Source organism: Copadichromis virginalis, linkage group LG5, assembly GCF_057382275.1.
Source record: "Copadichromis virginalis isolate Kocher_CV1m ecotype Utaka linkage group LG5, C_Virginalis_male_GT1.1, whole genome shotgun sequence".
In the NCBI taxonomy this organism is placed as follows: domain Eukaryota; kingdom Metazoa; phylum Chordata; class Actinopteri; order Cichliformes; family Cichlidae; genus Copadichromis; species Copadichromis virginalis.
Genome location: NC_140622.1, coordinates 12822208 through 12849652, shown reverse-complemented (window position 1 = coordinate 12849652; position 27445 = coordinate 12822208). Strand labels below are relative to the sequence as shown.

The 27445-nt window shown below is 43.5% G+C and overlaps 1 protein-coding gene across 1 annotated transcript; it reads left to right on the top strand.

The window, feature by feature from the left end:
• The first annotated feature begins 713 nt into the window (after nt 1-713).
• LOC146709043 (inter-alpha-trypsin inhibitor heavy chain H3-like) lies at nt 714-26248 on the top strand. The gene is made up of 22 exons (XM_085456007.1): nt 714-876; nt 1078-1107; nt 1359-1382; nt 1523-1677; nt 1830-1934; nt 2031-2193; nt 2604-2714; nt 2833-2961; nt 3065-3178; nt 3261-3429; nt 3539-3664; nt 3784-3965; nt 22064-22249; nt 22370-22509; nt 22682-22842; nt 23194-23220; nt 23325-23387; nt 24314-24427; nt 24621-24822; nt 25212-25384; nt 25635-25746; nt 25868-26248. Exons 1-22 carry the CDS (start codon nt 763-765, stop codon nt 26004-26006), a joined length of 2739 nt encoding a protein of 912 aa, XP_085312133.1. The 5' UTR covers nt 714-762; the 3' UTR covers nt 26007-26248.
• Nucleotides 26249-27445: the final 1197 nt, after the last annotated feature.

Sequence of the window (27445 nt, the reverse complement as noted above, 5' to 3'; positions counted from 1 at the left end):
GTAAAGTAAAGTCCCACACAAGAACCTCCTTCCTTCAGCCAAAACAATGAAGACGAGATGTGGAACATCTTGGAGTGACCTAGCCAGTCTCCAGACCTCAGGCCTGTAAAAAATAAAGTTTCGAGTTTCCAGGCGGCAGCCAAGAAACCTAAAGGATTTAGAGACATCTTTCCCCATCTCACAATGCTGTGATTGCAGCCATTCTCCAGCTTTCTGTGAATGGTACTCTTGCCCGTTAATCTGTAGTCTTTGATCAATGGTCTTTGAAAAGTGTTTGTTGATCAATGGTCATGACAATTTGCATATTAATAATCAAGGAACTGACCTCACAGCCCATTGTTCATTTAGTGGCCTCGTTTGAGTCATTGTGTAAAGGTACTGTTTATATGGCTGGACAAACCTGCAGTCAGCTGTGACTGAAGAAGTCACTTGAATGAGTGATGAAACGTTTCTCCCACTGAAAACGTTACGTCCAGATGAACAGAATCAACTTTTTCGGATTACTTTCTTGAAACAGTTGGTGTCGATTTTATTGTCACTTTGCTAAGTCTTTAATTAAGTGTCGATTGGATTCACTCTCCCAAACATCCACAAACTAGCAAATATTATCTTTGCGGTTCACAGCCACCTCACAGCCTCCTGGACATTGAGCTCAGGGCAGCTGACCAATATAGGAAAACACACAGATACGTGTCCCTCCCACAGGACACTGAGAGTTTTGCTCTGCACTGAAGTCAGCCAGTGTTCAGTCAGAGTTTGGTCATGTCTGGACTGTTGGGTGTTCGCCTGCTGCTGCTGTGGGGCTGCGCCTGCCTCTGGCTGAGCAGCTCAGCCTCAGGAGCTCTGGTCATCTCCAGGCACGATGAAGCCATACAGGTAACGTCAAACACTTTTGTGATATGAAACTGAAATAACTTTGTGGCATGATTTTGACAGCGCTGACTTCAGAAAGTAGTTCTATGATTTATTTTTTTTAACCCAAAACCCTTAAACACCAACTGTGTCTGAGTTTTTTGTAAGCTTTTTCTTAAAACTTACTTCGTGTAATCTCCGTAATATCCTGTGTGTGTATTTCAGGAAAGAAGAGGAGCTGCCAGATCACTGCAGGTACTTGGAAAACTATTCACACATAGTCTCTTTGTATTAGTGAAAACATCTCATTAGTTTTTAATCACTGCTAGAATTCAGTTTCTGATACTGCGTCATAACAGCTCAACTTCAACATAACACAGATCACACTATTTTTAAAGATATATCTGCTGGTAAACCAATAACTACATAAACATGCAGTGGAAATTAAGAGCTTAGTGCAGCCTTATTATTTTTTAATGTGAATCCATCGCCCTTTGTTCTTACAGAAAAGAAGTACAAATGAAGTAATGGTAAGAAATGTATCCATTCATATTCCTGGTGATGATAATGGTGATGAGAGATAATAGTTTTAATTCAGATTAAAAAATCAGATTCATAGAGAGAAACCCATTTTTATCTTCTTACATTTTCTTCTGTCTCTCTGTCTCAGGTGGAGGTGCACAGTGTGACAGTGGACTGCACTGTGACCTCTCGTTTTGCCCACACTGTCATGACCTCCAAGGCGTTCAACAAAGCAAACTCGTCACAGGAAATCTTTTTTGAAGTGGAGCTGCCCAAGACTGCTTTCATCACAAACTTCAGCATGTTAGTCTGTTTCCTCTCTAATCATTCTGACAGTTTTATAGGCCAGTCCTTCATTTCACAACTGTGCTCCAAAGCTGAATTTCTCACTATCTTGGTGTCAATTTATGTGCTTTAACATCCCTCATGTCTATCTCCATCTTTCACATCCACAGGGAAATTGAGGGTCAGGTGTATGTTGGAGAGGTGAAGGAGAAGGAGAAAGCTAAGAAACAGTACGAGAAGGCTGTTTCCTCTGGACAGACTGCTGGACTCGTCAAGTGAGTCGTCCAAATGAACCAGAAACACAGATCGTGTAAATTCACTGGAGAAGCTGTCAGATATCTCTGCGACATTTTTGTTGTTGTTATTTCCAGGGCTTCTGGAAGAAAGATGGAGAAGTTTTCAGTCTCTGTCAATATTGCAGCTGAAAGCAACGTGACCTTTGTCCTGACATATGAGGAGCTCCTTCAGAGGAAACTGGGCCGATATGAGCTTTTGACCAGAGTCAAACCCAAAACACTGGTTCAGGACTTTCAGGTGAATCCATGTTTGATTAGATTCCCTACTTAGGGTGTCCCAAAAAATGTATTCTTTGTATCTGGCTGTAGTGCTTTCAGTGGGAGAAACGTTTTGTTATTGTGCAAAGATACATTTTGATGATTGACAAAACATTTCTCCCACTGAAAGCACTACAGCCAGATACTGTTTATAAGGTTGGACAAACATGCAGTCAGCTGAGACTGATGAAGTGACTTGGATGAGTGACAAAATGTTTCTTGCACTGAAAACAGTTACATCCACATGAACAGAGTCCACAAATCAACTTTTTGGGATTTCCTTACCTGGATGATTGAGCATGCATCAAGACATTTTAACCCCCATAGGGTGATTTCCTGATTTACATTAGAAATGATCTCTTGTCTCCATGTTTGCCTTTGTGGAAACAGATTGTGACAAACATCTATGAGCCTCAGGGCATTTCTTATGTTGACGCCCATGCAACCTTCCTCTCGAATGAGCTGCTCCCTCTGGTGGAGAAAACTGTCACAGACAGAAAGGTACCTTCATACAATTGATGATCATCTATAATAAACTTTCTAATTACTGCACCCCACTTTATTGCATGGTTGAATCTCAGTTGGGATCATAATTGTGTATGTATTATTCCCTTTTCAGGCACACATCTCCTTCTCACCAACCATGGAGCAGCAGAGGAAGTGTCCAGGTTGTGATGGAACACTTATTGATGGAGATTTTATTGTCAGCTATGATGTGAAGCGAGAGAAGAACCTTGGGGACATACAGGTCAGTGAAAGCTTCAAGTACTGAATAAGATCAAATTGAAAAAGTGATTTATTACACCATTGTTTTAAAATTCATTACTTTTTGGAATCTGTCTCTTCTTCAGATTGTAAATGGATACTTTGTGCACTTCTTTGCTCCTGAATTACCCAAACTCCCAAAGAATGTGGTCTTTGTAATTGATATAAGTGGATCAATGAGTGGAAGAAAGATGGAGCAGGTAAGAAGTTGTTCTGACCCCTGATGTGCTTCTAATATGTCAAAGTTCACGTGGACACACGTCATCCTCTGACTCTTTGTAGACAAGAGAAGCTATGCTGGCCATTCTTCAACAAGTCCATGAAGACGACCACTTTGCCATCATCCTGTTTGATTCTGTTATTGAAACCTGGAAGGATTCACTTACCAAAGCAACAAAGGAAAACATAACTGAAGCCATGGATTACATCAGAAGAATGCGTAGCAGAGGAGGTAAGAAATACAAAAAAACAAGTAAACAAAACAAAAAAACAAACACCTAACAGCACAAAAACATTAATAGTTTATGCATTTTAAAACATGAATTGTGTTTTTCTTTTAGCAACCAATATTAATGATGCAGTGTTGACTGCTGTACACATGCTGGTCAAAGACAGACAGATGGAGAGGCTACCAGAGAGAAGTGCTGATATGATTATATTACTGACTGATGGAATGCCAAATGAGGGTAAGTATGTAGAGTGCAAACATACCGTAGGCTAGATTATGTTTGTTCAGCATTTAACATTTAACATTACATTGCATTTAGCATTTTTTTCTTTATGTTTTGCATGCATGCATTTGTAGGAGAGAGCAACACTGGCAAGATCCAGGAGAATATGCGTACAGCTATTGGGGGAAACATGTCTCTGTACTGCCTTGGATTTGGAAATGATGTGGATTATTCCTTCCTGGATGTGATGAGCAAACAAAACAAAGGCCTGGCCCGCAGAATCTTTGAAGCTTCAGATGCTGCTGCTCAGCTCCAGGTGCGAGTTCCTCTTCCACACTAATATGTGTAGCTCCCTTATTTAGAAACCTTTAGATAATAACTTCTTCCACAGTGTAACCTCGTGTGCTTTATCCAAGCATACTTTCTGCTAAATCACCTGCAAATTATAATTAGAATAAATGCAGCCTGTTTGTAGTTTTGGAAACCAGAATCACTGAGTTGGAGTCCCAGCTCCAGACCCTTGAAAATCCTGCAGCTAGCCAGAGCCCTGTAGTCCATGTGGGCTTAGCCATCGTTAACTGCCTCCCCGGGCGGTTTGTACAGAGTAGCCAATAAATCAGGCCAGCTGGGTAACAGTAAGCAGGAAGTCCATATTGTCCCATTCACCAAACAACCATAGTGTGAATTATTTTGCCTCACGTGGTGAGGAAAATATTCTCGTTATTGGCAACTGTTTTGAGATGCGTGAAACTAGAGACACCAGCGACCATTGTCTTCCAGTTAGAGTCGGGTGGACTGATCCAAATATTGATAACAACACTAACAGTGTTATCAGAGTGATATTTGAATTTGTTTCTTCATTAAAAGGTTGAGTGTGTTGCATCTGAAAACAAACAGATCTACGCAAACACCTCTCCTCTCCTGCAGCGCACTTTGCCCTACCCCCCTCTCTCCTTAGTTGTCCCATTCAGATAATATATACAGCCCACAACAACACAGACAGTTTGAATTCATTTGAAAGCCTGACTCTTAGCCAACACAATGCAGAGCCGCTACCTAAACTCTCACAGAGGTTGATTATCTGATAGATTGTCACTGGATATGACTCTGAATACTCTGGCTCCCCTGCAGTGTTGGGCAAGTTACTTTCAAAAAGTAAATAGTTATAGTTACTAGTTATTTCTTCAAAAAGTAATTGAGTTAGTAACTGAGTTGCAATATTATAGAAGTAACTAATTACTGGGAAAAGTAACTATTGTGTAAATAAAAAAAAAAGTCTAACCCCCTTGGGGCGAGAGTATAATTGCTGTTATTTTACCTCTACAGTTCACCTTTAAAAACTACAGTGGGGCAAAAAAGTATTTAGTCAGCCACCGATTGTGCAAGTTCCCCCGTCTAAAATGATGACAGAGGTCAGTAATTTGCACCAGAGGTACACTTCAACTGTGAGAGACAGAATGTGAAAAAAAAATCCATGAATTCACATGGTAGGATTTGTAAAGAATTTATTCGTAAATCAGGGTGGAAAATAAGTATTTGGTCAATAACAAAAATACAACTCAATACTTTGTAACATAACCTTTGTTGGCAATAACAGAGGTCAAACGTTTACTATAGGTCTTTACCAGGTTTGCACACACAGTAGCTGGTATTTTGGCCCATTCCTCCATGCAGATCTTCTCGAGAGCAGTGATGTTTTGGGGCTGTCGCCGAGCAACACGGACTTTCAACTCCCGCCACAGATTTTCTATGGGGTTGAGGTCTGGAGACTGGCTAGGCCACTCCAGGACTTGCAAATGCTTCTTACGGAGCCACTCCTTTGTTGCCCGGGCGGTGTGTTTTGGATCATTGTCATGTTGGAAGACCCAGCCTCGTTTCATCTTCAAAGTTCTCACTGATGGAAGGAGGTTTTGGCTCAAAATCTCACGATACATGGCCCCATTCATTCTGTCCTTAACACGGATCAGTCGTCCTGTCCCCTTGGCAGAAAAACAGCCCCATAGCATGATGTTTCCACCCCCATGCTTCACAGTAGGTATGGTGTTCTTGGGATGCAACTCAGTATTCTTCTTCCTCCAAACACGACGAGTTGAGTTTATACCAAAAAGTTCTACTTTGGTTTCATCTGACCACATGACATTCTCCCAATCCTCTGCTGTATCATCCATGTGCTCTCTGGCAAACTTCAGACGGGCCTGGACATGCACTGGCTTCAGCAGCGGAACACATCTGGCACTGCGGGATTTGATTCCCTGCCGTTGTAGTGTGTTACTGATGGTGACCTTTGTTACTTTGGTCCCAGCTCTCTGCAGGTCATTCACCAGGTCCCCCCGTGTGGTTCTGGGATCTTTGCTCACCGTTCTCATGATCATTTTGACCCCACGGGATGAGATCTTGCGTGGAGCCCCAGATCGAGGGAGATTATCAGTGGTCTTGTATGTCTTCCATTTTCTGATGATTGCTCCCACAGTTGATTTTTTCACACCAAGCTGCTTGCCTATTGTAGATTCACTCTTCCCAGTCTGGTGCAGGTCTACAATACTTTTCCTGGTGTCCTTCGAAAGCTCTTTGGTCTTGGCCATGGCGGAGTTTGGAGTCTGACTGTTTGAGGCTGTGGACAGGTGTCTTTTATACAGATGATGAGTTCAAACAGGTGCCATTCATACAGGTAACGAGTGGGGGACAGAAAAGCTTCTTACAGAAGACGTTACAGGTCTGTGAGAGCCAGAGATTTTCCTTGTTTGAGGTGACCAAATACTTATTTTCCACCCTAATTTACGAATAAATTCTTTACAAATCCTACCATGTGGATTCATGGATTTTTTTTTTCACATTCTGTCTCTCACAGTTGAAGTGTACCTCTGGTGCAAATTACTGACCTCTGTCATCATTTTAAGTGGGGGAACTTGCACAATCGGTGGCTGACTAAATACTTTTTTGCCCCACTGTATTTATCTTGCCTTGTTTGGTGTCATTCTTTTCAGCACAAATTATTTGTGCCACTCCAAAAAATAATCATATCCACTATAAGATAAAGGAGCACTTCACAAGCCTGATACATCAATGCATGACAGCAGGAGATGTATCACTCCACCTGGAGACTACACTAAACACTAAACACTAACTACACGACACACTAACTACACACTCCAGACACGCTAAACATCACAAATCTCTCACATCTCAAAGCTCTCTCTCTCTCTTTCGTTCTCTCACCGCCTTCACTCCTAAAACATCCCCCTCTCCCTAAAGAACCAAATGCTATGTGACCATACCAGTTTTTTTATTGGTCGACATGGTACATTTTTCCACCAATAGGTGGGGGTGGGGGGGGGGAATCATAAGCAGAGAGTGCTTGCAAGCGCTGTCCTTAGACAGTAAACGCAACGATAGTATTCTGGAGAAAACACCACATATATTTTATTTTATCATGACTTTTATGAATTTTTTTAATCCTGGCTCTGGTTTTACTTGGCCTATCAACACAATTTATATAGCATTATATAAGATGCTATATGGTATATAGCATCTTGTTTCTATGTGATCTTAAATTGGTCATGTGATTGATGTGAGACATGAGCGAGACAGATAAATATGAAGGCATGCCGGCTCAGACGTCGCCCGGAGGAACCAGGGCACCCTGACGAAAAGTGGGCTACTGGAACAAGAAGGCATCGGTGGGCAAGAGATGAAAACAGGGCGTTGTTGGAATGCTACTACGCAAGTAACCCCGGCGGAAGGGGCTACATGAATAGGATGAGGGACCTAAGGATTTTTCGATACCCAACATCCACAATGACGGCGAAACAACTAGTAGCTCAGTGTTCCAACATTCGAAAGAAGGGACTGCTCTCACAGCTAGAGATTGACGAGGTACAACACAAATGCTACGGCAAGGAGGAGTCAGGACGCCAGGTCAGGGGGGAGATATCATCACCCCCACCCGAGATTGGGTACATAGCCCCAAGTGCGATAGGAGAAGGATTGTTGAGTGCGAGAGGAACTGACCTGAAAAATAGGATCATGGCCAAGCTTGAAACCTGGATCCCCCGTAGCCGGTTACCAAGATTACGTGAAGTACCCTCAGAAGGTCTGCTAGATGATGTTAATGCAGCACTACGGACAATACCTACAACCACGATTACCGACACTAACAAGCTGATCTACAATACGGCAGCAGTGATCAGTGAGATGCTTGGCTACAAGTTGAACAGCCACAAGGGGCAGTACTCTCCATGGAGAAGGAGGCTAGAGGGCAAGATCAAAGTAGCACGGAGGGAGGTTAGCCAACTAACGGAGTTGCAGAAAGGTGCGACAAAGAAGGTGCATAAGAAATACAGCAAGCTGTCCATACCTGAGGCCTTGGAAACTGCCAAGCAAAGACTCACAGCCTTGGCCAGCCGTTTGAGGAGGTACACCAGAGAGATAGAAGGCAGGAGAATAAACCAGCTGTTCTCCACAGAACCAGCAAAGGTGTACTCTCAGTGGCAAGGGAACAATAATAATAAGAGAACAGCACCACCAAGGCTGGAGACTAGGGCTGAACGATATATCGCATTTGCGATAATATCGCGACATGATCAAGTGCAATTTTCTAACCGCAAAGGCTGCGATTATACTCTGGACATGTCCAAATTCATGGGCTGCATCCTCCTGAGGCCGCATTTGTAGACCGATTACGTCACAGCGACGCGCCGAAGGCTGTCCAAATTACTACCATATCCCAGAATTCATAGCGCGGCCCAGCCAAACTCCAGTTTCCAGCAATGGCGGCCGCTACTAAGTTTTAAAATTACTCATACTAATCTTTCAGGGTCACAAAATAAACTTTTAACATATTTTCAGGCGAGAAAGTAGTTGTGTAAACATCAAATATCTGCTCGGTTTATCAAGATATCCCATATTTGCAAAAGTGCTTCGACGTTTTCAGAGGCGTCTGCTACCCACCAGCTCGACAGCTAGCTGGGAGCTCGAGGGTTACTGATGCGGCCGAGAACGGCACAACTCCCGGCACATCATTTTCAGATCACCGCGGAGTTTCGCTGCTCGGGTTAAACGTAATATATAAGTCACTTAGACAACCTAAAAATGTTATTGTTGGGCTTTTTTCAGTGTTTTGTTTGTTCGTGAGTAAATCGGTTTGGCTGAGATTAAAGTTATTAGATTAGATAAAATAAAACTTTATTAATCCCCCGGGTGGGTTCCTCCTTGGTTTTCACACAGCTGACTAAACGTCAAACAGAAAACTTATTAAACAGAAGTATGAGACAGTCGAGAATTTACGCCAGTGTCTGGTTATATTTTAGATAGCAAGAAGCAGACGGCCGAGTTTATTAAACTCCACCGAGACAGCGGTGACGCTAATCAGAAGGCTAGACCGTCCAATTTCACGCCTTTAAATTTGAAAGGCGTGTTTGTGTGTGTGTTTATACAATTGCTATTATGTTTGCACTTTATGTGTAATGTTACTGACTGCAGAGATCAGTAAGATGTGTGTATTTTTTATTTATTAGTTTTATTTATTTAATATTATTTTTTAATTTAATGACTGTCTAGTAGTTCACAGATGTCGAAAAACTGAGTGTTTTTTTTATGTATATTTATGTATATTTCTGCAATCTGCACATTGTACTGACTTTCATTTTAATGTTTACACCAGGGTTCCTTGTCAGCACTTTATGCTCAGATGTTTGTAAGCTAAAAATTAACTATTGTGTATGTTCAAATATACTGTTGTGATTGAAGAAGTTAAATAAAAATGTCAGTCATCAATTCATGCATCACCTCATGTCATCATAACAGAGGTCTGTCTTCCAGGAAAGAACAGTTTAAAATTAATGTAATATAGTATTGGCCATACTATATGATGTATTGCTTGTCTTTGTTTAATAATACAGAAGACAAAGACGTTAAAAAATAATCGCATATCGCATCGCAATCGCAATATTGGGGCAAAAAATCGCAATTAGATTATTTTCCATAATCGTTCAGCCCTACTGGAGACGGAGCAATACTGGAAGAGCATATGGGAGAAGGACACAACCCATAACGGCAATGCTCAATGGCTAGTGGATCTGAGGGCAGACCACAGCGACCTCCCTGAACAGGGTCCAGTAACCATCACAGTGGCAGATATCCAAGAAAGGGTCTCCAGTATGAAGAGTTGGACAGCACCAGGGCCCGACATGGTTCACGCCTACTGGCTGAAGAAGCTGACTGCACTCCACGAGCGTCTGGCAGCACAAATGAACCAGCTGCTAGTTAACGAGAGACATCCGGAATGGCTAACCGAAGGTCGGATGGTCCTGATCCCCAAGGACCCCAAGAAGGGACCGGTCCCCTCCAACTACCGACCAATAACCTGCCTCAGTACTACATGGAAGCTCCTGTCAGGCATCATATCGGCTAAGATGAACAGGCACATGGGTCAATACATGAGCGGGACACAGAAAGGAATTGGCAAGAATACCAGAGGTGCAAAACACCAGCTACTGGTAGACAGAACAGTCAGCCGAGACTGCAAGACCAGACTGACCAACCTGTGCACTGCCTGGATTGATTACAAGAAGGCCTATGACTCAATGCCCCACAGCTGGATACTGGAATGCCTAGAATTGTACAAGATCAATGGGACCCTAAGAGCCTTCATCAGGAACTCAATGGGGATGTGGCGTACAACACTAGAGGCCAACTCCAAGCCCATAGCACAAGTCACCATCAAGTGCGGGATCTACCAAGGAGATGCTCTGTCCCCACTGCTGTTCTGCATAGGCCTGAACCCCCTCAGTGAGATCATTAACAAGACTGGCTACGGATACCGACTACGGATACCGACTACGGATACCGACTACGGAACGGAGCAGTTGTCAGCCACCTCCTGTACATGGATGACATCAAGCTGTATGCCAAGAGTGAACGAGACATCGATTCACTGATCCACACTACCAGGCTATACAGCAATGACATTGGAATGTCGTTCGGACTGGAGAAGTGTAGTCGGATGGTAACAAAGAGAGGGAAGGTAGTCAGAACTGAGGGGATTGAACTACGAGAAGGCAACATTGCAGACATAGAGGACAGTTACAAGTACCTGGGGATCCCGCAGGCGAATGGGAAACATGAAGAGGCCGCTAGAAAAGCTGCAACCACCAAGTACCTGCAGAGGGTCAGGCAAGTCCTGAGGAGTCAGCTGAATGGTAAGAACAAGATCCGGGCCATCAACACGCCCTGCCCGTGATCAGGTACCCTGCTGGGGTAATAGGCTGGCCAAAGGAGGAGATAGAAGCCACTGACATAAAGACAAGAAAGCTCCTTACCATGCATGGAGGGTTTCACCCCAAGTCCAGCACCCTGAGGCTGTACGCTAAGCGGAAGGAAGGGGGCCGGGGACTGGTGAGTGTCAGCACCACAGTCCAGGATGAGACAACGAACATCCAAGAATACATTGGGAAGATGGCCCCAACTGACCGAGTGCTCAGTGAATACCTCAGGCAGCAGAAACCCAAGAAAGAGGAGGGAGACGAGGAACCATCATGGAAGGACAGGCCCCTGCACGGTATGTACCACCGGCAGATAGAGGAGGTGGCTGATATCCAGAAATCCTACCAGTGGCTGGACAAAGTTGGACTGAAAGACAGCACAGAGGCACTAATCATGGCAGCACAAGAACAAGCTCTGAGTACAAGATCCATAGAGGCTGGGGTCTATCACACCAGGCAAGACCCCAGGTGCAGGCTGTGTAAAGATGCCCCAGAGACAATCCAGCACATAACAGCAAGGTGCAAGATGCTAGCAGGCAAGGCATACATGGAACGCCATAACCAAGTGGCCGGCATAGTGTACAGGAACATCTGTGCCGAGTATAACCTAGAAGTCCCGAGGTCAAAATGGGAGATGCCCCCAAGGGTGGTGGAGAATGACCGAGCTAAGATCCTGTGGGACTTCCAGATACAGACGGACAAAATGGTGGTGGCTAACCAACCGGACATAGTGGTGGTAGACAAACAGAAGAAGACGGCCGTAGTGATCGATGTAGCGGTTCCAAATGACAGCAATATCAGGAAGAAGGAACACGAGAAGCTGGAGAAATACCAAGGGCTCAGAGAAGAATTCGAGAGGATGTGGAGGGTGAAGGTAACGGTGGTCCCCGTGGTAATCGGAGCACTAGGTGCGGTGACTCCCAAGCTAGGCGAGTGGCTCCAGCAGATCCCGGGAATAACATCGGAGATCTCTGTCCAGAAGAGCGCAGTCCTGGGAACAGCTAAGATACTGCGCAGGACCCTCAAGCTCCCAGGCCTCTGGTAGAGGACCCGAGCTTGAAGGATAAACCGCCCGCAGGGGCGTGCTGGGTGTTGGTTTATATATATATATATATATATATATATGCTCTTCCAGTATTGCTCCGTCTCCAGCCTTGGTGGTGCTGTTCTCTTATTGTTCCCTTGCCACTGAGAGTACACCTTTGCTGGTTCTGTGGAGAACAGCTGGTTTATTCTCCTGCCTTCTATCTCTCTGGTGTACCTCCTCAAGCGGCTGGCCAAGGCTGTGAGTCTTTGCTTGGCAGTTTCCAAGGCCTCAGGTATGGACAGCTTGCTGTATTTCTTATGCACCTTCTTTGTCGCACCTTTCTGCAACTCCGTTAGTTGGCTAACCTCCCTCCGTGCTACTTTGATCTTGCCCTCTAGCCTCCTTCTCCATGGAGAGTACTGCCCCTTGTGGCTGTTCAACTTGTAGCCAAGCATCTCACTGATCACTGCTGCCGTATTGTAGATCAGCTTGTTAGTGTCGGTAATCGTGGTTGTAGGTATTGTCCGTAGTGCTGCATTAACATCATCTAGCAGACCTTCTGAGGGTACTTCACGTATCGCACTTGGGGCTATGTACCCAATCTCGGGTGGGGGTGATGATATCTCCCCCCTGACCTGGCGTCCTGACTCCTCCTTGCCATAGCATTTGTGTTGTACCTCGTCAATCTCTAGCTGTGAGAGCAGTCCCTTCTTTCGAATGTTGGAACACTGAGCTACTAGTTGTTTCGCCGTCATTGTGGATGTTGGGTATCGAAGAATCCATAGGTCCCTCATCCTATTCATGTAGCCCCTTCCGCCGGGGTTACTTGCGTAGTAGCATTCCAACAACGCCCTGTTTTCGTCCCTTGCCCACCGATGCCTTCTTGTTCCAGTAGCCCACTTTTCGTCAGGGTGCCCTGGTTCCTCAACACCTGACGCGGACCTTGTTGATCCGGGCGACGTCCGAGCCGGCATGCCTTCATATTTATCTGTCTCGCTCATGTCTGCGGTAGGCTTGCTTAGCATAGGGGGTCTAGCCTTAGGACCCTTACTGGATACAGACGCCCCAGGCAGGAATCGAACTTGCGATCCTCTGTTCCAAAGGCGTGTAGTTTTAACCACTACGCTATCCAGCTGCATATATATATATATATATATATGTGTATAGATCAACTTACCTCAGAATATATAAAGCATATAAACAATTACAGCAATATGATGCAACAAACACAGCAGTGCTACTAATCCAAAATACTCAAAGCTTCATAGAACTGAAACAAACATTTGTTTTTAGCTCCATTCTGCTGCTGATACATACTTTAGGTTTCTGAATATTAAACTTGTTGCTGCATTTCATAGTGTGTAACTTGACAGCCCTGAGTACTTTCTCCCACACTGAAAAGACTGGAATGATAAAATTATTTGAACATTATCTTATAAGACTGATTCAGGACAGACAATTAGTTATAACTTTCCTAGCAGTTCTTCACAAACAGGGAACAGATAGAACAGTCTGTCTATTCTCTCCATCTGTCAGCTGCTGCTGGCTCTTCCTCCTCCTCTTCCTCACACAGTGCTGAATTTGTCCTGGTGGATCATCAGGGGTGCAAAGCCTCACAGATGATGTGCAGCAGTGGGTCCTTCAGTCTGTCCTCACTCTGGACACTTGCAGTTGTCACATGGAAATCAAATGTGTGATAAGCTGCAGGATTCAAACACAAGTGTAACTTATAAATACATGTTCATACTTTTATTACACAATCAGAGAGAAAGAAAAAGAGAGAAAGTGCAGGACAGACAGAAAGGTGACAGTCTCAGATGTATACACTGCTACAAAACAGCACAAGAGAAGGAGGATTTAGTGTTTGTGTTATTACGAGTGCTAAACAAGAAGAGTTCCCAGATGGTACAGTGGACACATATGTGACTGCTGTGATTAAAGCATCTTTCTTTCAGCTTAACGAGTGAACCGTCAGCTCGTTCAAACACACGTTAAAGTCCGTTTGGCTCGACACCACCGAACAGAGGCAGCAATATAACATAGCTAACATTAACAGTGTAGTGAATCCTGCTTGTGCCGTGATATTCAGGACCGCAAACTGAGCAGCATCACTGAATTTCAGCTTGTTGTGTTTGTGGATATATGACTGACTTTAATTATCCACAAAATCGTCAGATTCTCTGTAAGATTAAGGTCAACTATCGAACGGCGTATAAAGTATAGGCTTTAAAACAAAGTAAACGCTAAAAGTACAAACATCGCTAATGTCACATAACTTTGCCGGCATGTGGCCAACAGTAATGTTTTAATGTTCTTCATTATTAAACATTTGCACATAAATAAGTGACATAATATTCAGAACTAACTTTTGAAAGCTGTAGATAACAGCAATGTTATGTTTGTCCATACTGCCTCCTGTTGCTGCCGTTACGGAGAGTTCCAGCAGGTGTCGCTGTGGTTCTCTCTAGATGTTATGTGTACTTCCTAAAAACGAGTGTACGGACGTTCATGTTGGCTGATAATAAACGCCTGGCATACAGTTACAGCGGACTGGTTATTATAAGCAAAACCTACATGGTGTCAGAAGTGGGATATATTAGAAAGCCTGCACAGTCCAAGAAGAAAAGCGGAGCCGGTAAGGACGACGAAAAAAGCAATCACCGCACAACATGGCGGACGGATTCCGGCGCCCAGATCCTCTCATCTTTGACGGCAACGTCGCTGAAAACTGGCGTAAGTTCGAGCGCGAATATGACATCTTTATCGCCGCTGCCCACAGTGACAAAAATGCTAAGACTAAGGCCTATATACTCCTCAATCTGGCGGGACCAGAGGCCATTGAAAGAGAGCGATCATTCACGTATGCCCCCGCAGTCATATCAGCTGAAGGCATAGTAGAAGTCGCCGCGGAATCGAGGGAAGACCCCGCATGCCTAAAGAGAAAGTTCAGGGAAATCTGCAACCCAGAGACCAATGTCATAATGGAGAGGCATAACTTTAACAAAAGACAACAGAAACCCGGTGAAACCATTGAAGCATACGTGAGCACGTTAAAGAACATGGCCAGAACCTGCAGCTTTGGTGCACTACAAGACGAGTTAATCAGAGACAGATTAGTATGTGGTATAACCAGTGACAGCGTCAGACGTTCCCTTCTTAAAGAGACGGAACTCACTCTTGCCAAGGCGGTGCGTATATGCCAAATAAGCGAGCTCACAGATCAACATAGCAAAGCCCTCTCTACACCAAAGCATATTACATCTGCTAGTGTGGACACTGTACAGATTAAACATGGCAAGTTCAAAAGGAAAATAAATAAACCTCTAACGAACATTCAAAATTGCAGAAACTGTGGCGGTTCGCATCCAGCCAAAAGGGAGCAATGTCCTGCTTTCGGACAACAGTGTCACGTCTGCAAAAAATACAATCATTACAAAAAACAATGCAGATCAGCAAAACCACATCACAGAGGCAAACAAGTGAACCAAATTTCAGAGGATGCTGACCCAGACAGTGATGAGACATTTTGCATTGAGCACCTAACAATGGAGGGTGAGAACAATCACAACAAAGAAGGATACTGCACAGTCAAAGTTTCTGATAAGGCCCTCAAACTAAAAGTAGACACTGGGGCAAAATGTAACGTAATCTCACTAGACACTTACAGAAAGATCGGCAACAACGAAACCCTATTCAAGTCACAAAAACAGGTAAATCTTGTTGCTTTCGGAGGCACGAAGATCAAGACCACAGGCACAGTTACTCTCAAGTGCAAGCTAGCTGGACAGTTATATGACCTGCAATTCCAAGTTGTAAAACACGATGTGCAACCCATCATCGGATTAAAGGACAGCGTGCGAATGAAACTGGTTAGTTTCAGCAAGGAAGTCTACCAAGTTGACACAGATCAGGATGAGACACTAGCGCAGAAAGTGTTTCATGAATACACAGACCTGTTTAAAGATGAAGTCGGTGACTTACCTATAACTTACTCAATGAAACTCACTCCAAACGTGTCACCTGTCGTCAACCCTCCAAGACGCGTTCCTGTTCCTATGCAGAAAAGAGTTAAAGAGGAACTTCAAAGAATGCAGGCCCTGGGAGTAATTGAACCAGTGGAGGAGCCCACGGAATGGGTATCTAACATGGTCGCAACACACAAAAAGAATACAGATGATGTTCGTATCTGCATTGATCCAAGGGATCTGAACAAGGCACTAATGCGACCTCACCATCCCATGCGAACTGTGGAGGAAGTAGCTGCTCAGATGTCGGGAGCAACCATCTTCTCAGTTCTGGATGCAAAGAGCTCCTTCTGGCAAATCAAACTAGATCCTGCCTCATCTCTTCTCACTACGTTTGCAACACCTTTCGGCAGATTCAAATTCCTGAGGATGCCCTTTGGCATCAACACCGCTTCTGAAGTCTTCCAGAGAGCCATGGAACAAATATTCATGGGATATCCATGCGCAGTGATAGTGGATGACATCATAGTGGGAGGCAAAGGAATAGAGGAGCATGACAAAAATTTAAAAAAGGTTCTGGAGCGAGCCAGACAAGTAAAACTCAAACTGAATCCAAAAAAGAGCAAGTTCAGACTTAAAGAAGTGAGCTACGTGGGACACATATTCACTGACGAAGGACTAAAAGCAGATCCAACTAAAATCTCTGCGATCAATGAAATGCCACTACCAGAGGACAAGACGTCTCTCCAACGTTTCCTGGGAATGATCAACTACCTGGGCAAGTTCATCCCAAACTTAAGTGAACTGTCGGCACCACTTCGTCAGTTGCTTCACAAGGATGTGGTGTGGAGCTGGACTCAACATCAGCAGGATGCTTTCAACAAACTTAAAGCATGCCTCACTAGCCCACCAGTACTTCAATACTATGACATGCACAAGCCAGTGACTCTCACATGTGACGCTTCCCAGCATGGTCTGGGGGCTGCATGCCTTCAGGACGACAAACCTGTGGCATATGCATCAAGAACTTTAACTCCAACGGAGAGAAGGTACGCTCAGATAGAGAAGGAGTTACTAGCTGTAGTGTTCGCATGTTACAGGTTTTACGACTACATCTACGGAAAGCCAGTGGTGATTGAAACTGACCATCAGCCTTTGGTCACAATCCAAAACAAACCTTTCCACACAGTCCCGGCACGGCTACAGCGCATGATGCTACGATTACAAAAGTTCAACTTGACTCTGGTGTACAAGAAAGGCAAACACCTTTACATCGCAGACACACTCTCTCGCACACCAACGCTGGATGAGCAACCTCTAAAGGAAGAGGGGCGCGACTTCGAGGTAATGTCACTTCAGCTCATCTCACCAAAACGCCTACAAGAGCTCACCGAACACACCTCGAAGGACGCTACCCTACAGACACTTGCTCGCTACATCCAGCAGGGGTGGCCAAAACAAGCAAGTAGTGTGCCTATAGAAATAAAACCATTCTTCAGCTACCACGATGAACTAATCATCGACAACAATGTCATTATGAAAGGCAACAGAGCCATCGTTCCAGCATCACTACATGAAACCTATCTGCAGGAACTACACAAGGGACATCCAGGCATGGAGTCTACAAAAAGGAGAGCAAGGGACAGCGTATTCTGGCTGACAATAAACTCTGACATTGAGAACAAAGTCAAATCATGCAGCATTTGCAACAGTCTAAAGCCTCACCAACAAAAACAACCCCTGAAACTACACCAAATTCCTGATCTTCCCTGGTCCATCACAGCCACAGACTTATTCGAATGGGACAATCGCCACTACCTTGTGCTCGTGGATTCATATTCTGGATGGTTTGAAATAGATAAACTTGAAAACCTAACATCGGCCTCAGTCATTAACAAACTCAAACACCACTTCTCAGTACATGGGATACCACAGAAACTGTACTCAGACAATGGCACCCAGTTTACCAGCCAGACCTTTCGTGAGTTTGCCACACACTGGGAGTTCATACACGTCACAAGCAGCCCTGAGTTCCCTCAGTCAAATGGACTCAGTGAAAGAGCTGTCCGGAGTGCTAAAAGACTCCTTGAAACATCAAAAAGAGATGGAACTGATTTCTATTTGAACCTGTTACATCTACGCAACACGCCACGAGACAACATTCTTGGCTCACCAGCACAGAGGCTGCTATCAAGACGAACGCGGTCAACCCTTCCTGTGTGCAAAAAACTGCTAACACCAACAGCAAAAGTGACAACCACTATCAAAACTCAACTCACAAAAAAGCGTAAAACTCAAAAACAGCACTACGACAAGTCCAGCAAGCTGCTCAGTCCATTAACACCAAACGAGGTGGTGAGATTACAAACACAGAGAGGACATGACAAGATTGGAGTTGTAAGTAAAGTATGTGCTGAACCTCGCTCATATGTCGTTGAGTCGGGTGGAAAAGAATACAGGCGCAACAGACAACATCTTCTGCCTGTGAGCGAGCCTCAACCCGAAAAGCTCGCTACAACACAAGATGAACTGGACTCATCTCGACGAGCGGATGAAACTGAACCTAATAAAACACAAACCAACAAACATGAAACAGTTCAACTCAACCCACCACAACATGGCACAAAACAGTCAGAACAGGTGATAACACCTACAAAATGCCAAGTACGCTCTGATGACAACTTGTACCGAACCAGATCTGGTAGAGTGTCTAAACCGAATAGTAAATACGTGGATTAAAAGCACACCGGTGCTGTATTTTCTGTTTTGAAATGTGTTTTATCTCGTGTTATGTTGTTGCATATTTGTCGCAGTTATGACAATGATTACTGTGAATTTCATTTGATATTTGAAGCCTTATTTTGTTGTGTAATCCATAACCTGATAAGTTCTTCCATCACGGTGGTGTTGTTTGATTTGGGTTTGCCTGAAAAGTGCAAAATTAAGAAGAAGAAAAAAAAACTGAAAAGGGGATGTAGATAACAGCAATGTTATGTTTGTCCATACTGCCTCCTGTTGCTGCCGTTACGGAGAGTTCCAGCAGGTGTCGCTGTGGTTCTCTCTAGATGTTATGTGTACTTCCTAAAAACGAGTGTACGGACGTTCATGTTGGCTGATAATAAACGTCTGGCATACAGTTACAGCGGACTGGTTATTATAAGCAAAACCTACAAAAGCTTACTCTTTGGCCGCCCCGCTTCCACTTCTTTGAAGTGTCTCCCAGTCCCAGTGCACTTGTTAGCATGTTTTGGTTCGTGCAACTGGTCTGTCGGGTTATTGTCTCCCCAGAAACATTTCCGTTGTGTCTTGTGTGCTTTTGCAGGTGTTTTTCTTTTTGCAGTGTTTTTCTTTTTGCAGCATTTTTCTTTTTACAGCGATTTTCTTTTTGCAGCGTTTTTCTTTTTGCAGCATTTTTCTTTTTGCAGCGATTTTCTTTTTGCAGCATTTTTCTTTTTGCAGCATTTTTCTTTTTGCATCGTTTTTCTTTTTGCAGCATTTTTCTTTTTGCAGCGTTTTTCTTTTTGCAGCATTTTTCTTTTTGCAAGTGTTTTTCTTTTTGCAAGTGTTTTTCTTTTTGCAGCATTTTTCTTATTGCAGCATTTTTCTTTTGGCAGCATTTTTCTTTTGGCAGCATTTTTCTTTTTGCAAGTGTTTTCTGAAGTTGCAGTCCATTTGGCCTCTCAGGGTAGCTTCAGCCTTCTTCTGTGTGTTGAAAAATAGTAAGGCGTCTGCACTGCATTTTCTTCTTAGTAACAGTAACGACATTGTAATGACAGAAATAGTAATTAGTTAGATTACTAATTGCTGAAAAAAGTAACACCGTTACTTGCCATCACCAGTGTGTGAATGTGTGTGTGAATGGGTGGATGACTGGATATGTAAAGCGCTTTGGGGTCCTTAGGGACTAGTAAAGCGCTATATAAATACAGGCCATTTACCATTTACCATTTTAATGGCATTATTACCATCACTGCTCCCTGGGGCAGTCCTAGCCTGTTTGGTGCTCTGGGCAAACACTCCCTCTGCCACCCCCTGACACACACACACACACACACACACACACACACACACACACACACACACACACACACACACAAAACATATTAAGGATTATACATTAACATATCTTATTGTGAAAACTGATGATGGAAACGTACTGAAATTAACAAGATAAATATTTTATATAGTGAGAGAGAGAGAGACTATGCAAATGGCTAACAAGCAGTCATTATAATTCGTCATGCATTGAGAATAGCAGACAAATCAACATTACAGCTCTTCCAATTAATGGCTAATTAATATTGTGCTGAAAACAGTCCAAAAGAGTCAATAAACCACATCAGTGTCTACTGTCTGCCTACTGCTTACGATCATAGCCAAGTGGCTAAGAAAGGTAAACAGAAGTTGTCCCAATCCCTACTAATGAATGCTATCTTGTTTCAGGATACATGTCATACATAATACCTGCTATTATCCAAAGACACATCTGCTTGCCTGTATCTTTTGCTCGTTTCTCTCTTCTTTTCTCTTTTTTTTCTAAGCTGAGGACCTGATGGCTTTGAACTTTTCTTTTCCATCTTCCATCAGTAATTTTGCACTCCAGTATCAACACCCAACCCTACAACATAAACTTGGACAAACTACCGAAATGCGTTGACAGAGACATGCCAGCGATTTTGAGTAATTCTGCGCTCCAGATGGATTAATTGCGTTAAAAATTTTAAATGTGTTAATCGTGATGAGGGCGTTAACGTTGACAGCCCTGATTTGTTTGGTTTTCAATTTAGTTTTATTTTGCAAGCTGGTTTTAGGTGCCGCATTAGCCAGCCAGAGAGTACTCTGCCATTCCACCCCTCTCCTCCCTGTGCAGCAAGGAGCAGGCACCTCATAAATGGAGGGCACCCTTACTCCTCGCAAATAGACATGTGCCTATGCAATCTCCAAAATGTGCTGGCATGATGTCAAGGCAGGATGGGTGCAAGCAACTTTTTTTTGCAGATGCCATGATGCCGTCCCAACCACGATACCGCCCTGGTCAACAGCCCAAGTCACCCAAATCAAAACCTGCCACTGACTGCTTCCCTGAAAATAGCCTCAAATCAGAAGTACCTCACACCCTATTATAACTCACAAATGCATACCTTACTCAAGAGGAGAAGAACATGGTTTCTCACTAATTAGAAGTTCTTCATTGAGCCTGGAAAAAGAGTTTTTTGCTCTTAAAAGATGCGATTAGAGTATGCTTTAGGTGTCAAATGTACTGCAGTGTAACCGTTTTAAATAAATTCTATCTAATAGACTCTAATTTGTTCATGTAAATGGGGAATCCTCTTCACAAAGATTCGTTATGGAGTTCCGCAGGGTTCTGTGCTCGGACCATTTCTGTTTATATTATACATGGTTCCCTTAGGCAGTAAAACAAGAAGGCATAGTGTACATTTCATTTTCATTTCTATGCAGATGATATCCAGCTTTATCTATCAGTGAAGCCAGATAATACACACTAATTACTTCGGCTGCAGAAAAAAAAACCCCTAAAGCCATAGTTGTTTTTAACCAAGATATGTCCTTAAATGTGCATAATCAACAAATATGCAGGACTGTTTTCTTGCATCTTCGCAATATCTCTGAAATTACAAAAATCCTGTTTCAGAATGATGTTGAAAAACTAGTTCATGCATTTCTAACTTCTAAAAAAACTCACTAAAAGCCTTCAGTTGATCCAAAATGGTGCAGTGAGAGTACTGACTAAAAGCCAGTAAGTATTTCTCCCATACTGGCTTTTCTTTATTGGCTTCCTGTTACATCCCAAATCAAATTCAATCTTCATATACAAGGTGTTAAATACTCAGATCCCACCTTCTCTTAAAGACCACCAAAACAAAGTAATGTAGCACCTGAACAGAGCACTTCGCTCTCTTACTTGTGGTTCCCAGGTTATTTAAAAGACGAGTGGGAGGCAAACCCTTCAGTTTTCAGGGCCCTCTTCTGTGGGTTTGATTTCAGGAGCCAGACAGACATTGTCATGATTTCTTAGATTTTCATTTAAAGCACTGCAGTTATGCCATATTCCTATGAATTACATGCCGTCACTATTTCATGCTGAGTTTACGATAGAAAATTGGAACATGCAAATGTGATAAAGTGTGTGTATTTATTTCAGGGTTTCTACGATGAAGTGGCCAGCCCTCTACTTTTAGAGGTGGACATGCACTATCCTGACAATGCAGTGGATTCTCTGACCACCAGCCACTTTAGCTACTTGTTTAATGGCACAGAGATTGTTGTGGCTGGTCATTTAATGGACAACGACCTTGACAACTTCCTGGTGGAAGTGGTTGGACAGGGGGTGAGGAAAAAAAGAAAAACACAAAAAATGGCAGAAACATTGAGACATTGAGTAGACATAGCCTATATTTATTTGTTTTACTCTGGTTCATATGGATTTTATCTTTTGTTTCTCCTGAAGCTCGAAGAAGACTTCAGAGTCCAGGGTCAAGTGAGTGCTGCAGACTGGGATGTTTTTTACCCAGACGAGGAGTACATCTTTGGAGATTTTACCGAGCGGTTGTGGGCCTACCTCACTATCCAGCAGTTACTGGACAAGAGGTCAGTTTAAATCAGTTCAGTTTGGCTGCTAAGGCACATTGTTCTCATAAGAAATATGGTATGATATATAGTCTTTGATGACACTTGTTCTTTTACCAGGACGCTCATTTTAATCATTTGATGTTCTTTTATAGATTTCCCCGTAGTAATACATATATTTTCCTTCTGGCAGCAAGAGCGGTACACCAGATGAGAAAGCCAACACAACAGCCAAGGCCCTGGATATGTCCCTGCAGTACAGCTTTGTCACCCCTCTCACATCCATGGTTGTTACCAAGCCCGAAACCGAAGACTCGACAAGCAGCCCTCTTATTGCTGACAAGCTGACTGAAGGTACCTGGAGAAAACAGAGTTTAAAAATGTAAAACACTGGACTGGCTTTTCTTAAAGAGACAAAAACTATATTGACTGATGAATCGGAGAGGTGTGTGTGTGTGTGTGTGTGTGCGTGTGCGGGTGCGTGTGTGGTTGTGTGTGTGTGTGTGTGTGTGTGTTTGTCAAGTGTCACTTTGAAATGGCTGCAGTCAAGCTTTACCACAAAAGCAAAGCATGGCTGCAGCTCATTCATGAAGAGAACTGGTGACTGAGTTTACATTTTCCACATATTATTCCTCTTTAGTGAAGTATAAAAGCAGAAGCTGGAGCTCCAGTTTAAAACTGTTATCTGTCTGTTTTTTCTCACAGAGCAAAGACAGCAGGCTGAAAAAATGAGTAAGTGATTTTTTTTTTTAACGATAAATCACAAAAAAGATTTATGGGACAAAGTCAATTTGTTGTATTCGTGTTGATTTGGATTTTATTCTCCCTGTTCAAAGCATATAATTATATACCTGCGCAGTCGTATCCACGGCATTACCAGCCAGCACCCGCATATTTTGGTAAGTACATCATATACAGTTCAGATAGGATAGATTGTGCTCCAGCCATGACGTCTTACTTTGCTGATATTTACAGATCTGCATTAAGAGGCACAGTTAACTAGATAAAATGCCATGGCATCTTTCACAAACATAGGACTTGGTGACTGCTCCACTTTAAATTTGGTGCCACTTTAAATTATTGCTAATTATTATTTCAAGTCCTTCTGCACTAACTGGTCCAAAGATGTGTGGAAATGCTCTTCATTGCTCTCAGATAATGACTAATTTTGGCTTCATCTAAATTTTAGCTTTGTTGGCATGTTTTCAATAGTATGCCAGAAAGATGCCATTTCTTTGAATGAAAAGACATGTTTAGACTCTGGTTAAAATGGATAGATGCAGATGAAACATTAAGGAGAGCAATCTTTTTGGCTCTGAGTAAGGAAAGGCTCACTTGTAGTCCTTTCTTAATATGCTGCTTTTGAATTCCTTTTTATTCTAATGGGGACAGTTTACAAAATGAACCCCATGTTTATAAATTAGTCAGGAAATAGATCACTGAAACCGTGTGCCATTTCCCAAAGATATTGATAAATATAATTTTTTTTTTTGAAACCCTGACAAGCCTCCCCCTGCTGGCCATAAGAATGACAGCAGATTTAAGACATCTCCATATTTGCTTCTCTTTTTGGATCCAGAAACTATCTCCATCTTTAATATAGAGCCTGTGATGGACAGATTTTCTTTGAAAACAGTATCAGTGTTTCAAAACACTGACAACAACACTTAAGATTATGTAGCTGGAACTAAAATGAAGTATATGGACGTGGTTCCACCCATGAGTGTGGACTTTTCATGGGTGGAACGTCATGACCTTCATGTTGCTTGTGTGTTTTTCTGCAATATGTATTTATTCCTGTCACACTATTCTGGGGCCCCTGCAGTGGATGGAGATCCTCACTTCATGATAGAGCTACCAGACCGAGGTGATGCTTTGTGTTTCAACATCAACGACAAACCAGGAACCATTTTCAACCTGGTCAGAGACTCAAATTCAGGTCAGCCCCGTGTACACAGCTGTCTTAAGACTTAGGAAATGCAGTCTTAGTGTCGTCGTTGTTTTTCTTCATGTATAATTTTATAGATCGAAAACTTGTACTGATATTTTTTTCCTCAGTTCATACATGAGTTATGCAATATGTGCCAGAAAGTCCAGATATCATGTGATTGACTGGATCCCACTGTCTCCAGGTATTTTGGTGAATGGTGAGATTATTGGAGACAAGAAAACTCCCCCTGATGGGAAAATAAACACCTATTTTTGGCGTTTTGGCATTGTCCACCAGACCCTTGGGGTCAGGCTAGAGGTGAGCACTGAGGACATCTCGCTGTTCCAGGATGGCAAATGGGTCAAACTGCTTTGGTCTGACGCAGCCTCCATTAAAGGATCCAAGTGAGTGATTACATTGTTAAAGTCACAGCAAAAAAAAAAAAAAAGGTCTACATAGTTTCTCCATCATCCAGGGAGTCTTACGAGTATGCCACATGACAGGTGAGGCAAGGTCTCACAGTGGTTTCTCTCAAAAGGTCTGGTGGTAATGATCCACTGCTTTTTTTCACACTTTGGCTCATGTGATTTTCTGCATGATTAATCATGAGCCAATGATCACCTCCTAAGGCACAACCCTCACTGTGGTTTAAATACCTGGGACTCTCCACCTTTTGGTTTTTGAATCAAAGACGTTTCTTAGATGTGAGATGAAACATTTCCATGAAACTGAAAGAAGTCAGACTGCCTTCTTTTCAAGCTCTTATGATTGATTTTTATTCTTTCTCCTACAGTGTGGATCTTCTTGTGACCAAGGATCGCAGCCTAACTGTAACACTAAGAGATTCAGTTAAGTTTGTGATTTTGCTTCACAAAGTGTGGAAGAAGCACCCATACCACCGGGACTACTTGGGTTTCTACACCCTGGACAGTCACCTCCTGTCCCCTGGTGTTCATGGCCTGCTAGGTACAACATGACACATTTCTTCTCTAAATTTGTGGTTTATCACTGATGATTTTGAAGATGTTTCCATGTTCTATGTTAATGCAATTATTAATAAATAATATTTAACAACAATATAGGACCACTAATCTCTTGCATCAGTAAAACAAATACAGCAAAACTCAAATTATTTAGGTATAATTTACAATTACCAGTGTTGGAAAGGGTCCAAATTCAAATATTTTTATAATTTAAATGGTTTACCATCCTCCAGGTCAGTTCTATCATGGGATTAACTATGAGGTGGCACACTTGCATCCAGGAAAAGTCCCAGAGAAACCAGATGCCACCATGTATGTGAAAGGACAGGAGCTCAATGTAACCAGGTACACTAAAGACTTCAGTCTGGAAGTGTTTGCATGCAAAATGAATTTTAAATGTGTTGTTGCTGTGTTTGTGCTCTCGCAGTGTGAATCTTCTAAATGAAACATCTCTCTCTGTCAACAGAGGCTGGCAGAGGGATTTCAGGAACGATGTGAAGAACGGGGAAAATGTTCCGTGCTGGTTCATTCACAATAATGGGACTGGCCTCATTGACGGACATGTGAGAGACTACATTGTTTCCGGCCTTTTTAAATCTGGTTAAGAAGAGGCCACACGGCCGTACCAGCTGCTGAAATCATCAAAATGCAATTCTTTTAAATAAATATTCAAATCCGCAGGCACTTACAGCACCAATAACCAGCAACCAACACAAGACAGCTTTCATTCATAGTGCTGCATACATAATAATCTCAACAGTGTCAAGTACTTGGAGACTGTCTCAGTGTTTCCTTGTATTAAAATATGTGCAAAACAGTCATTAAAGATGTGCTCAAGATTGGTCAATATGTGTCCCTTTTTCATGGTTTCAAACACTGTTCGTGTTTCCTCCTATTTACTGGAAAATGTATTTAACTTAGACACTTTCAAAACAGGGCTGGACAATTAATTTTCCCAACGGGGTACATGAGAAACTGGGACTGTTGTTGAGGGCAGCACCAATAAGATGAAATCAGTTCTCTTTATAACTGTAATCTCAGCTACTGGTAAGAGTAGGAGCTATAACTGGGCAATGAAAATGTGAAACAGGCATCGTAAACATGCCAACATTTTATTACTATCTAATCAATATTTCCCAAAACAATGCTGATGCATGATGTTAAAAACGAAAATGTAAAAATCTAGTGTGTTTTGGGCTTGAACGAGCACATCGAAACAAACCAAAACAAGAGCACCAAGAGGGCCAAAAAACAAAACGAGTCCAAAACAACAACAACAAAAAACCCAACAACAACAACAACAGAAACACACCGGAACCCAAGAAAACAGAGTCCAAAACAGAACGGTTCAGGGGGCCGGCCCGGGGGCCAACAGCACAGGAGCCCGAACAGTTCAGGGGGCCGACCGTGCGGACGGCGACGGCGGGGCAGGTCCGGAGGCCGGCCGCAACAACGACAATGTCTAGCCAACGGCCTGGAAGGTGGCCGGACAGGGCGAGGACGTGCAGGCTGGACAGGCTGGACAGGTCGGACAGGTCGAGGACGTGCAGGCCGGACAGGGCGAGGCAGGACCAGGCGAGGCAGGACCAGGCAAAGCTGAAGCTGTAGCTGAGGCTGGACCAGGCGAAGCTAAAGCTGTAGCTGTAGCTGAGGCTGTGGGAGGCGACGGCGTGAGCCGCAGGTGGTGGCGCTGCAGGCGACAGCGTGGGAGCCGCAGGTGATGGCACTGCAGCGGAGGCAGGTTGCTGGACGGGCCCCTCGGACCCTCCAGCGGAGACGAACAAAGGCTGGTGCAGCTCTCCAGAACCCCCAGCAGGAACAGAAGGCTGGACAGGCCCCTCGGACCCTCCAGCAGAGGCAGAAGGCTGGGCGGGCCCCTCGGACCCTCCAGCAGAGGCAAACAAAGGCTGGTGCGGTTCTCCAGAACCCCCAGCGGGAACAACAGATGAAGGCCGGACGGGCTCCTCGGACCCTCCAGCAGGACCAGGTTGCAGAACAGATGACTGGGGAGAGGAGTGGCGGTGGTGCCGTTTCCTTCGGGACA

Coding starts and splice junctions, on each gene's coding strand:
- LOC146709043 (XM_085456007.1), top strand. CDS start 763: ATGTCTGGACTGTTGGGTGTTCGCCTGCTGCTGCTGTGGGGCTGCGCC. Junction 877..1,077: donor GGCACGATGAAGCCATACAG/GTAACGTCAAAC, acceptor TGTGTATTTCAG/GAAAGAAGAGGAGCTGCCAG. Junction 22,510..22,681: donor CAGCAGTTACTGGACAAGAG/GTCAGTTTAAAT, acceptor TCCTTCTGGCAG/CAAGAGCGGTACACCAGATG.